At 45.3% G+C, this 13189-nt stretch overlaps 1 protein-coding gene across 3 annotated transcripts in view; it reads right to left on the bottom strand.

Moving 5' to 3' along the window:
* The window catches only part of ACSL1 (acyl-CoA synthetase long chain family member 1), a 37632-nt gene extending 27127 nt beyond the window's left edge, over window positions 1–10505 (bottom strand). The window contains exons 1-2 of one of the 3 annotated variants that reach the window (XM_054064874.1): window positions 10378–10505; window positions 1483–1710 (exon numbers count right to left, since the gene is read on the bottom strand). In XM_054064874.1, coding sequence (XP_053920849.1) covers window positions 1483–1677 — 195 coding nt within the window. In that variant the 5' untranslated portion in view covers window positions 1678–1710; window positions 10378–10505. Of the gene's footprint in view, window positions 1–1482; window positions 1711–5966; window positions 6071–9016; window positions 9516–10377 lie in introns of those variants that run through there. The other 2 variants (XM_054064875.1, XM_054064873.1) reach the window with 2 other exon arrangements.
* Between the last annotated feature and the right edge of the window lie 2684 nt (window positions 10506–13189).

Raw genomic sequence — 13189 nt, 5'->3', positions numbered from 1 at the left:
GCAAAAGAGCCACATAGCCACTCACTTATGCCTACCCCTCCTGACTGCCACTGGGAGAAGGAACAGAAGGGTACAAAGGCAAAACCTATGGGTTGAGATAAGAACAGGAAAGAATCATTCACCAATTCCCATCACAGGTAAAACAGACTCAATTTTGGGGAAACTCATTCTCATTTATTACCAATCTATAGCAAGACACTGAGAAACAACCTAAACTAACCAAAGGAAAAAAAAAAACTTTTCCTTACCCTTCTCTTCTTCCTGAGCTTCACTTTTTCCTCTTGATTTTCTCTACCTCTTCCCCCCCAAGCAGCACCATTTCTTTCCTCCTTCTTAAACATCTGGGGCATCAGCAGTCTCACTGGCTTGGCCTTGGCCAGCAACAGGTCTGCCTCAGTGCCAGATAGCCCCAGCTCCTTAGCAGCTTCTCACTGAAGCTGCCCCTGGAGCCCCCACCCCCACATCAAAACCCTGCCATGCAAATCAAACAGTTTTGAAGGAAGACTTCAGTTGCAAAAGTTTATATAGAAAAATCTATAGTGGTGGTTTGATTATCAAGAGTAATCCAAGAAACGATCAGCCTTACAAACCAACATTTTATCAGTATGTCCCTTGAAGATCACCACCTTTCAAAGCTGTTTCTTTCCTTTAAAAAGAGGAAACACCTTGGCTACTCTGAGGAAACACAGAAGCACTCAAAAGAATTAAGTGGCAAAATCTTGACTTCATAGTAAATAGGGTAATTGATGCAACTGCTGCTCAGGAAACCCCAGCTATGTAATCGGTTGTCTGTATTTGCTTCCAAGCAACAGTTTCTCCCAGTCAGGCTGTTTCCATATTTGGCTTCACTATTAAAAAACCACCACCTAACAGCAACTCCATCTGCCTCTAAGAAGCATAAGACAAAAGCTAAGCTAGCATATACAGAGTTTAGCAAGTGGTTGCTTTAATTTCAACTTACTCTATGGCTGGGATCTCTTGGCAGGACTAATCTTTCCACAGATCACTTGAGGACAGTTAGTACCCTCTTCATACCTGTAACCCAATATAAAGTCTCACCTGTCAGCTATTATAAACTAAATATTATAACAAAAAAGTTTGAGCCTCATCAGTCTATACGAGCACACATATTCTGACCCCAAGATCTAATTTAATAGGTCATGAGCTAAACACATGGCCAGAAATTGAAAACTACAGTGTGCCAATTGTAACATTCAGAATTTTCCTGCCACCAGCTAGATCAGAAGCTCAGTTCTCAGCACAAAGTCTTTTTCTCCCATGCTAGTTACTACCAAAGTTTCCAAATTCAGAAAGCAAAAAAACTGAGGTCAAGCCACATTCCAGAAAAAAAGCATACCCTGAGATGTATTCTGAACCTCTGTAAGTTTAGGAACACTCTTATGTAAATGAGAGTTTTGTTTCTCTCGGTGCTGCCCTTAGGCTTCAAAATTCTATGAACAGCAGCGGTCAAGTGATACTCACCTCTACTTCCACAGACTGCATTGCTAAATCACATGGTGGTTTTAGTGCTTTTGGTCTTGTTGCATACCAGTAGGTTGTGAGAGCAGCAAAAGCACCGAAGCCCATCAGTGTATTTGTCGGAAGGGTGCGCACATACTGTCTGACATCCCCAAGTTCTGGCATTCGTAGGTGTCTAAACAACTCATGTGCTTGCATGGCAGTTCAGTGCAGTTGTCCCAATACTGGAATCTGTTGATACGAAAGAAAGTTATACACAAAGCTTTGAAATCCCCTTTTGATTCACCATTGTTGTGGGAGAGAGATGTATGCTTTGCCTCACTGTCTTCCCACTATCAAATAATTTGATCAGCCACTAGGCTGGCAATACATTAGACTTTCATGCTGTGATTAAGTAAGCAAGCAATTACTGGTTTATACTCTAGAACAACAGGTAGGGCTGACAGGAGGCAATATCTGCAAGGTTTTAATATTGCTTTTAGCTTAGTGCATTTTAACAGTTTGCCTTTTTTTAAAAAAGACAGCATTTTACAAATTCAATATTTACTTGTGAAGTAGCTGTACTACAAGACTGTTTAAACAGTAACTGTCAAAAAGAAGTCATGGAGAGGGAAGGCATGGGTGTAAGATGTTAACTTGCCTGCATTAGCCTAACAGAGAGCATCCTAATCCTATAGCAGCAACACAGGAGCAGGATTTTTCATCTCTTAAGTCCATTAAATAAACTCACTCTCTTTTCTCCTCTCCCTTCAATCATGCACAGAAAGCTCACTACAGCAAGCTGCCTTCACAGCTGATATCCTTTCATAGCTACTCTATACTAGCAAGCTTCCTATTTCTCTCACCCATGCCAGCAATTTATCTCTGGTCATGAGGCAGACTAAAGCAGCATCTAAGGAGGCCCAAGGCAGCAGCACACAGCAATATAATCGGGCACAGGAAGCACATTTGATTTGTCACGTTCATGCAGAAGGAAGAGCTGAAAGGGGCTGCTCCCTGACATGTATAGTCCACAGCAAGAACCAGCCATGGAAAAACAAAAAGAGGGATTGCAGTCAGCTCAGCTGGTGCTCTCCTCTACAGCCAAGGTCTCTCGGGACATTTGTCACATGCCAAACCCACCAGCTCCTGCCCACTAGGTGAGAGGTAAGCAGCAGGCAGCCAGCCTGCCCAGGGCCAATGGCAACCGGCGCCCAGTCACCCCACCGCCCGCTGAAGGGCGCCTGCCCTGCTGCCTGCCGCGCTCACCAGCTCGGCCTCCTGCCACCCTGGGACAGGCTGCAATAGCTGCTCTCAGGGTAGGATGGGGGAAGCACAGCTTTCCTGCCTGCTTCAAGAGCAGAGATGTATTTACTCAGATAACTTAGATCCAGCCGTTTCCTATGGGCAAATTAAACAAAGGACCTAAAGAATGTCAAAATGTGTGTTTGAATAGCTAGAACATACTGTGCAACAATATATCGCAGCAGGATGGCAGCACAGGAGATGCTGAAATCCAAACAGGCAGAATTATATGCTCATTAGTTTTTAAACCAACCATACCAGGCTAAGATATTGTATTTCTACAGGAAAATCTCTAGTTCATAGTCTGCCCTTGGAATCTTTACAGCTACAATCAATTATTCAACCAGGCAACAAAGGAGTTATATAGTTCACTAAAAGTCTAACCAGTATTTGGATAAGAATTTGCTAGAAACAGCAAAAAGAGCCATAAAAATAGTTCAAAGGGCCCATGGTTTCACAACATTAGCAAAGGGACAGGCTGAAGTAAGGCCACAGATAAAGGTGGCATCAGGATGGGATCAAGTTCCATCTCTGGAAGGGTCCTGGACCAACTGAGAGCTTCCCAGCCTACCGGCACTACCTGTCCTCACCCCTTTTCTTTGCTCATGCGGCATAGCCTCTTGATAGAGGAGTCCATCACCTCGATATGAAGTGCAGGAACCCTACAGAAATACCTTTTCGTTATTTTGACTGTGATACAGAGCAGACTATCCTCAAAATCCACAACATATCCATCAGGCTCCAGTAACAGAAAGTAGAAAAAACCTGCATATACTAACAAGGACTCTCCTAATCTCCCTAGGGCATAAAAAAGAAAAATCAGTTACTGACCTAATAGTTAGCATTACCATGCTGTGGTTGCTTTTTATGCATCAAATCATGCTCATTAGCATTGCAGGCATGAAAACTACCTCTTAAATTTTAACATATGCAGCTGTACAGTAAGAATAGAAAGTCATTCCAAGAAGGAAGTCTTGGCTTACATGTTAATTTTGGGTATAATCATAGACACCATGTTATGAAGCTAGGAAAAGGGAGCTATAATGTATGTACGGGCTAAAAGCAATCGTGGCTCTTTCCTTCTCAAGCCCCACAATAAGCACATAAACAGATACTTGCTTTCCTCTCTGCATTAGTCACATGTCCTGCACACACACTGTATGATTTAGGTATGCAACATAATTAGAGTTACTCTTTGAAGAGGCCATGGTGCCATTACAGCTAACAAGAACCAAGTACACATGATCATTTCATTCACAAGTCCCATTGTAGTCGAGGAGCTGCTATGATTTCAGCCTAGATGAAGAGATGTACGCCACTATTCATTTCCTTGACCAGTTGTTCGTAGAACAGACTAAAATAAAACCTTTCTTGAGCAGTTATACCACAAGTCAGCAGTAATGATACAGTTTACTATTCAGTTTTATATTGAGGTATGACATCATTACACCTGCCTCATCAGCACAAACATGGTTAGGACAGAGTTTTTTGCAAGAGTAAGCGCTTCCTAGCTTTAACACTATCTGCTAAGTCACATCAACTCTTGTTTTATGTATTTAAGACAAAGCCAGATCAAACAGGGAGAATGAATTTGCACTCCTAACATATGCATCCAAATATGCCCCATCAAGAAAGGAGGCTTCAATGCCTTCCAGCCTTCTTTGGTTACCTTAGTATTTGCTTGGCTTATGCTCCAATCACATCAGACATCCAGGGTCTTGACCATGACCAAGGAAAGCCTTTAGACTGAGATATAAAGATCTTCCCAGTAGAGCTAGGATGTGGCCTTCAGTCTTTTTCCTCAAGGAAGGACAGCTAAATCTGCTCACTCAAGACAAGCGAAAAAGCCATGCTGTCTTTACAAACTCAGGTCCTGCAATTACTTCTCATTCAGATCTAGACAATAAGGCACAGCCTCAAACTCAGCTCCAGTGCGAGTTAGGACAAAGCAAATTTGAAGTCACAGCTGGAGACCCTAAGGAAGAAGATCTGGGAGAAAAGTACCAGTTTGTGATACTCATGTTGCTACATGTAGCAAAAAAACAAACCTTAGAACAGAATGGACAAAGTTTGAGGTCAAAACCATTTCTCCTTCAATGCAGCCAGCAGACCTTGGTTTGTTTGTAATTTTAGACAAATATGGGAAATTTGTTTTAACAACAGGGCAAAACTGTTTCAGAGATAACTACCTGTCCTGATCACCTCCACAAAAACGGCAGTTACCAAAATCCAGTTCATGAAAGCATCCCTCTGAACTCATAGCATCCATTTGGTTAAGGAGTTCTGTAGGGCTCGGACAAAGCCAGCTCTCTGCTCACACACATGCGCACACACACCCCACAGCACCCAAAACTCATTCTTTACAGCAGAGCCAGTATCTCAAGGCAACGACCCAAGCTGGCAGGACTCCACCGTTCTCTGCTGCTCCTACTCTCGGCATACAATGGGCTATTTACAGTGGGCAGCAGCCTGCCTATTGTCTATCCATAGCCAGACATCGTTCGAGTGCAACGGAAGAGAACAGGAGAGCAGCCGCCAGCTTCTGTATTGCAAAGAAAACAAGCCCAAGAACCAATGGCCTCTTCTTCTCTATCCTAATATTTAGATGAACAGCACACTTGCTCTGCAGTGACCTGACATAAATACAGGTCACCATGTGGGGTAAAAGAAGTGGCTGTGTTTCTACAACCTCTAGCAGGCACAAGGAAGGTAGAGATGAGTTGCCTCTCTCTTATTACGAGCAATATGGCCTTAAGATGTTTTCACTGTGATACACTGGAACATGGGATCAGTCACCTATATTCTTTTGAGTTACCCTGACAGCCACTTGTGTCGTTTTCTTACTCTTACTTGTTACGCTGCACAGCTCCTACAGATCTGTTTTACTCAAGTCTTCCTCCATTCACCCTATGAAAGGGCAAGTGCAGCATCACATTCTGGCTCCTTTGAGTATAAAAGGGGATGCAACAAATAGCTATGGCCATTAACAAGAAAAATCCTTTTGTCCAAATAAAATACATAATCCTAATCTCAGAGTGCATTTACAATCAGCTTAAACGTAAGCCAGTCCAACCTGTCCCAGATACATGCTCCCATAACCGTCTGTGCTGGCCAGGCACTCATTTGGTTGTACAGTTACACTAGGGAAGCGATTCAGCAAACACCATTTTCCTGGGTTGTTTCTCAGCTAGATAAACTCTTACCTGGATGAGCAGACAGCACAGCGGAGAAAGGAATGGACTGTTATAATGGTACACCTTACGCACAAACTCCAAACACTGCACAGAAGTCCTCCTAGGGTTTTCTCCTGCAGTCAAGGCAGAAACTTGACTGAGGTCTTCCACCCACCTGCAATCAAGCCAAACTAACCAGCAAGGAAGCCACAGCCACTCTCAGGGCCAGCAAAGGAACATAGGTAGAATGCAAATCTACCTATGAAGGAGAATCCTCTGTTTAAGCCTCATATAAGATGAATAACAGCAAGATCATAAAATGTTTTGGGTTGGAAAGGACCTCAAGGATCACCCAGTTCCAGCTTCCCTGCCATAAGCAAGAACACCTTCCACTAGATCAAAGCCCCATCCAACCTGGCCTTGGACTCTTCCAGGGATAGGGCATCCACAACGTTTCTGTACAACCTGTTCCATGGCCTCAGCACCCTCACAGTTAAGGTGTCTCTTGTGGTGCAGCCTGTCATGTCATGGGTGACATGACAGCCGCTCCTTGGCCACAAAGGATTTGCCCAAACAAACCAAGTACTGTTTAACTGTCTAATCCACCACTCTGCTGTCATCCTCCTTCACTACTCTCCCCATCCCCCCGGAATTAAAAATCTAACCATCTCATCTTACCCAGAATCACCCAGATCACCCAGTCAAGATTCAGAGATATAAACCCTCCTTTAAAACAAGTAACTGACAGGTAACACTGTCCTGCAATAGTAGGGGAAGGAACTCATCCCATGCAGGGAGAGGAACCAGCATATCCTTAATATTCACCCCCCACTTCCAATCTCCCTTCAGCCCTCACAGTCTGGATCTGAGCAACCACAGGGCGTAATGCAGTAGTCCAGGTTGCCTCTGCTGACTCAGTTTCTTTTCCTGCATTTGGGACAAGGCAGGACTCGAGGGAAGCAGCCTGCAAGCTGGATTTAGCCCCTCATCAGTTGGGCCATGGTGATTTACTTCATAAGCTACAACTCAGACTCTTGCTGCAGCCTTTAAGGAGCACTACACCTGATACTGATGTGTCAAGGCTCTATTCTCATCTATAAGGAAAGTCACAGCCCTGTCCTCAGACCTTTGGCTGCAATCCTCTTGCAATCAAATGGAACAACACCTGGATTCTTGCCTCTTAATGGTGTCCAACAAGTAATCTGAGTGCACACCAATGAGGTCACAGGAGTTTATTCAAGTTCAGGAGCTAAACCACATGACAAGAACCTGCTCAATGCCTTTTGTGCAACTGCAGTCCTCCGGCAGCACTTGGTAACCTTGTACATTAAAGAAAACCAGTACTTCCTACTAAAATCTTTGAGACAGTGACCAATTTAAGCTTCCTTTGATCCATGCCTATATATACATACACACACACACACACACACACTTGTGTCACTAAGCAGTCATACTGATTCCTCATCTTCAAAACCACAGAAGATGCTTACAAGTATCCATTTTGCAGCCTAAATTACTATCCACTAGAACTGCATCCCCACAACTCTGATTTGAAATTACATCATGGCACTGCTCCTAACTCAACCCCAATCCAAGTACAGTTCAGATGAAAATCACCCTACAGAAGCAAACTGCTACAAACCAGCTGCTTTATTCTATCATTAATAGTTTGACTAGACCATACCAACTTATTTATTCTACTCCTCCCAGGAAAAGTCTACTACTCAGAAAGCCCAGTGCGTAATGTCAAGTTAACACATGCTTCAAGTGCTCACCTGAGACTCTGCAAGAATGAGTTTCTTACTCATACCTCTGTCACCTAAAGTCTAGCAGAAGGTAACCTGGGTCAGGTACACTAAGCCACATTGCATCACATTAGATAGTGCTTGCACACAGAAGGATGTTTTTTAAAAACAACCCTTAAAACTTCAAGGCTTTATAGACCAGTATGCACTTAGGAGAAGGAACTGGTTCACCAAGTGACCTCCCAACACCAGCATCACAAGAAAGATTATGACAACACAAGCAACCTCTTGACCTCGGGTATTAAGGTATCCATGTATTTCCTATGAGTCAGTGATAGCAAGGATTTTCTTTTGGTTTTCATAGGAAACTAATTCATACTCACCAGGCTACTAATGCAGCCCTACTGCAGAGGCCAAGCTTTCAAACCAAACCAAAGAGTTCTGTGTTTAAGAACAATAATCCATACAGAAAGCTAAAAGTACTTTTCTGCAAATGGGACATGAGGAACTCTTCTTATAAGCCTTAAACAGCCCAACTAAACAAAAAACACACACCATTTTTCCTTTAAATATCTATAAAGCCATGGATGCTGTTTTCAGTCAGTTCTGGATAAGCTACCAGTACTACTAAGATGCATAACCTAACCAAAAAAGAGTATTTTACTACATTTTACTCCCTGTAGATGAATAACTCCCAACATGAAAAGCAGCAAGAGAGCAGAAGCTTTGTGTTACCAAGTGTCCTTGTTTCAGGACTTGGGTAGGATCTGCAGAAATCCAAGTACCTCTATCTGCAAGCAGGGTTCAGCCTACTGCCTGCAAAGGTCAATGCTGTACAGCAGTGCTTCCTTGAGCCACATGGCATTGTAAACTCCCACACAAAACCATTTACCAATGAACAAATAGTCCCCCCCCTCTCATTTGTGAGCATTTCTGGGGAGTTACCACTGGTTATATTTAACACAGCCAAATATTTAACATAGCTTAACTTGTAATTCAGCACAGCAAGGAGGTATGATGTGGCAGGCAGTCTATACATTGGACTACTAGATGCCCAATTTATTAAGCAATCTATCCCCTCGGGCTAGAGCCTCACTCTCCCTCTGCTACACATTTGAAAAATTTTGTAGCATTAGCCTTCTAGAGTCTATTCATTTCAAATCAACTCTATTACCAATACTTTAAAAAAACAACCACGAAATAAAAACCTACTACTATCTTCTATTGCTCACATTAGCCAAAAGGTTATTTTCTTTGAGGTGAAGGAAGAGAAAGATCCGTTTATTCTTCCCCATTGGAAATCAACACATCCTGGACAGAAAAGAAATAACTCACCTCTATCTCCTGCAAAAAAACCCAAGCGGTATTCATTTCTAGTGGAGCAACGAGAAAGAATCAGCTAGATACTTCATACAAGAAACAGGAGTTTCACTTAGCTAGATAACTATTTAAAAGCTGTCTTCCTTCTGTTTTGAATTCCTGGTTTTGTTTCTCCACTGATAGCAGCCTTGTACTTGCCCATAAAGCGAAAATCTACTGGGGAGTTTGATTCTCAAGCACTGAGGACCTCCTTCCAACCTCATGCTGGCTGATCTGTAGTGGTAAAACAGTATCTACCCAATTTAGAAGCTGCCTCTATATTTATTAGAAGCATGCAGGCCTCAGAATAGGTTAAGGACATTTGCTCAAGACCTTGAATCAAGCACACTACACAACAGCTACTTATAATTACAAGTGTGAGACTTTCACCATCACTTATCCTCAGACATTTTTTTCTTTATTTCAACACAAGCAAAGTCAATATCCTCAGACTCTGACAGTAACAATATAGTTCCACGAGAAACTTTGTATTTCAGTTTTTGAATTACTAATACTGCCATCGCTGCAAGAGTAAGAGAAAGGTATTCTTCAGTAAGCTCAGTGCCTCCTCACACTCAATTTCTTGATCCAAGAAATCTGATCCAAATCTCTTGATCTGAGCAATCTCGGCTCGCAAGTTTGAGAGCACATTCCAAAGCAGAGAAACAAATACAAACGCTCCTGAGCGGGGTCGGGAGCCGGCACGGTTCCTTCTAAAGCAAGGTGGATGAATGGAAGCCTCCGTGTTCCAGGTGCGGATATCCTGAGGGGTTCGACAGCAGCTTCTTTAGGCATCACTCTTATCACAGAGCCCAGCCATGCCCGAGCCTAACCAATCTAACACGCTTAGATAGGTTTCTGGGTCCAAGAGGGTGCCTGGAACACCCCAGACAGCTCACAGACGTGCCCTTTGGAAATCCAGGAGGCTTTGAGGGTTGCAATTCCTGTTCGGCAGGAACGAGAAGCACACGGATCCTAGAACAAAAGCCCGGTGTAACCCGGCTAACCCCCAGCGCCGGCAGCCGCGGGGAGGCCTGCAGAGCCGCCAGCACCCGGCTCAGCCCCGCCGGCCTCGCGCCACGCTCCCACAAGCGCCTCTCACTGCTTAAAGAGGAAAAATAACCAATAAAACCTGCTCCTAGTGCGTGCCGCAGCCGTGCCCGTGAGAGAGACCTATTTAGAAGGCAAGCTCCAAGCACCGACCCCGCGGCTGGGGCTGCCGCCCCGGGAACACCGTGCGAGGGACCCCCCCGCAGCCCCCTCGAGGCCGGCGGGCAGACAGCGGGGGCAGACAGCGGGGGAAGGCCCCGGCCTCGTCCCCCTCGAGACCCACTCACCTCCCGGCGGCGGCAAACGCGACACTGCGCGGCTCCCCCGGCGCCGCCCTATTTAAGCCGAGCACGGCGGGAGCGGCGGCTGCGTGCGCCGAGCCTGCCCCGAGCCCGCCCCGAACCCCCGGCGGGCGCTAGGACCCTGCGGCGCCGCATGCACCGCCCTGCCCCGCCCCGTCCCGCCCCTGCCCCGCCCCCTCTGCCCCTGCCCCGCCTCCCCTGCTCCTGCCCCACATCCCTCATCCTCTGCATCTCATCCCTCCCCCTCTGCCCCTGCATCCCTGTTCCCCTGCTCCCGTATCTCTCCCCCTCTTCCCCCTTTTCCCCGCATCCCTCATCCCTCGTCTCGCATTCCTCCCTCTCTGCCCACGCATTCTTATTCCCTTGCCTCTGCATCCCTCCCCCTCTTCCCCTGCACCGCATCCCTCCTCCTCTGCGCCCGCATTCCTATTCCCTTTGCCCCCGCATCCCTCATCCCCTGCCCCCGCATTCCTCCCCCTCCTCCCCCGCCCCTCATCTCTGCGCCCCTGCCCCGCATCCCTCCCCATCTGCCCCCGCATCCCTCCTCCCCTGCCCCAAGTTCCAGGGGCAGCACAGAGCCGTGGGAAGAGCACAGGCGCTGGAGCAGTGACCGCCTGCAGGGGAGGGTTTCCTATGGCTTTGTACAAGACACCTGCATCCGCTACAAACAGGCTAAAAGGCCGTATGTTACAGCGCGAAAGCGCTGGAAGAGGACACTGACCTTGTTGCAGTTTGTGGAGTCATCTGTTCACCGCCACTAAATATTATTATTTTTTTTGCGGGGGGGGTGCGCCCCGATAAAGCAGAGGCACCTGGGGCAGTGTCAGCAGCCTCCGAGGCTTACCCGGACTGGCTGTGGTTCAGCTCTGTCTTCATCAGTCCCTTCGACCTGTCAGTCATCAGCCCACATCTCAAAGTACCGCTGTGTCGCACACTCTGCGCTGCCATGGTTTTCCTGTGTGTCATGGGTATTATCTGGGTTAAGTGTGTACATGATTGAAGACTATATATATTCCTATATGTATATAAAAAAATACTTTGTAAATTATTGGAGGTACTTTTATTTTACATAAAGCTAACCACTGTTTCCCAATGTTTCAGTTTACGGTGGAGTGTACCAGGCATAGGACTTGCTGCAAAATGATTTTAACAAGTTTGCTTGTTAGGACTTGCTGCAAAATGAGTTTTTAACAAAGGAATGAGCCTAGCTTCAATTTTCAGCACAAAGGAGGAGTGCACTTGTGAAGCTGATAGTACCCACTTAGCTGCACCCGGGTTCGCACAGTGCAGGGGCTCAGAAATGCAAAATAAATTCCTTTCTCAGGAAGGGAAATGGAAGCATGTAATCCAGGAGTGAATCTGATTGACTGCAGCTGCTCGTGGGCATGGAGTCTGTAGCACCACTAAAGCTGGTCCCAATAAAGCCTGAAAGCATGGGCAGTATGGACATAAGCTGCCCTGCCAAGGCTGCTGATTTGTTCCTATTGCACCACATGTAGATGGAGCCAGACTCTGCCAAGTGATTTTTGCATTACATCCAGGGTTTTGGATGGAGGAATCAAGTGATACGATCTCAGCCACTGGTGACTTCATGTTTTGTCTTAAACGCATCTAGGTTCCATCTGCTAACCACCAAAACTCATTATGATTTTATCTACTATGCTAATTAATCCTTCATTATCACACCTTTCTCCACATCTGAGTTTCTAAAGGCCGTAAACCATATTTTAGCCCTCTCTCGGAGAGCCCTTAGTGAACTGATTTTCTCTCATCTCTCATTAGAAAGAGGGTTTCTAAAAAGTCTCTCTCTCTGGTAACTATCTTTTCATGAATTGTGTCATCAACAGGACATTGAAAAAGTCCCAGCTACTCAATATTTAAATAGGTATCACCTGTCTACTCCTACTTGACATTCACTACACCATATATACAGGGACTACATTACTCTCTGAAATTGGCTTTTCCAGCTGATCAAGAAAGAGAGGGACCCAGTTTCAACCACATTACATAGAAAAGTATACGTAGAAAATAGGGAAATAGGAGCTGTACATAAACAAAATTGGCAATGATGGTATTGGACTGTCATACACAGGGGAGCTAAGGAAACTGGATCCTGTGAATCAGGACCCTTTAACAACTACATGTGCATTTTTAATTAAATTGAGACATCACCAACTCTTTATCTGTGTATGGGGCATATAGGCTCTAAATCCATATAGAGAAATCAGCTGCCATTAAATACATCAGATAAACAAGTAAGTAATTAAAGGGATTAAAAAAAATTATTCCGGATTTCTTGTTTAAAGGGAATTCCCTGTATTCCAGTCTGTGCTCTTTGCCTCTGGTCCTTCCACTGGGCACCATCGAGAAGAGTCTTCCTTTGCCTTCTTTCCCTCCAAAAGAAGCATTTATGCACACCGACAAGTTCCTCCCAACCCCCAGGCTTTCCCTTCTTGAGGCTGAATAATCCTAACTCATTCAGCCTCACCTCATGACAAAAGCTCCAGTCTCTTTACCGTGCTCATGGTCCTTAACTGGACTCGCTCCAGTATGTCCATTTGTCCATTTCTTTCTTGTACTGGGGAGCCCAGACTGGTTGCAGCTCTCCAGGTATTGCCTCCCCAGTGCTGAGTAGAGAGTAAGGATCATCTGCTCGGCTCACATGGCGATGGACAACTGCTGAACCTGGAGAAGGTAACCCTAAAAAAATCAAGCAGCTTCCTTGGACCTCTCTTCTCTCCAGGACCATTACATATAGGGCAACTATCCTTTAAACTGATTACCTACAATAGAGGAT

The sequence above is a fragment of the Cuculus canorus genome, chromosome 4 (assembly GCF_017976375.1).
Source record: "Cuculus canorus isolate bCucCan1 chromosome 4, bCucCan1.pri, whole genome shotgun sequence".
Lineage (NCBI taxonomy): Eukaryota > Metazoa > Chordata > Aves > Cuculiformes > Cuculidae > Cuculus > Cuculus canorus.
This window is presented reverse-complemented; position numbering and strand designations above follow the sequence as displayed.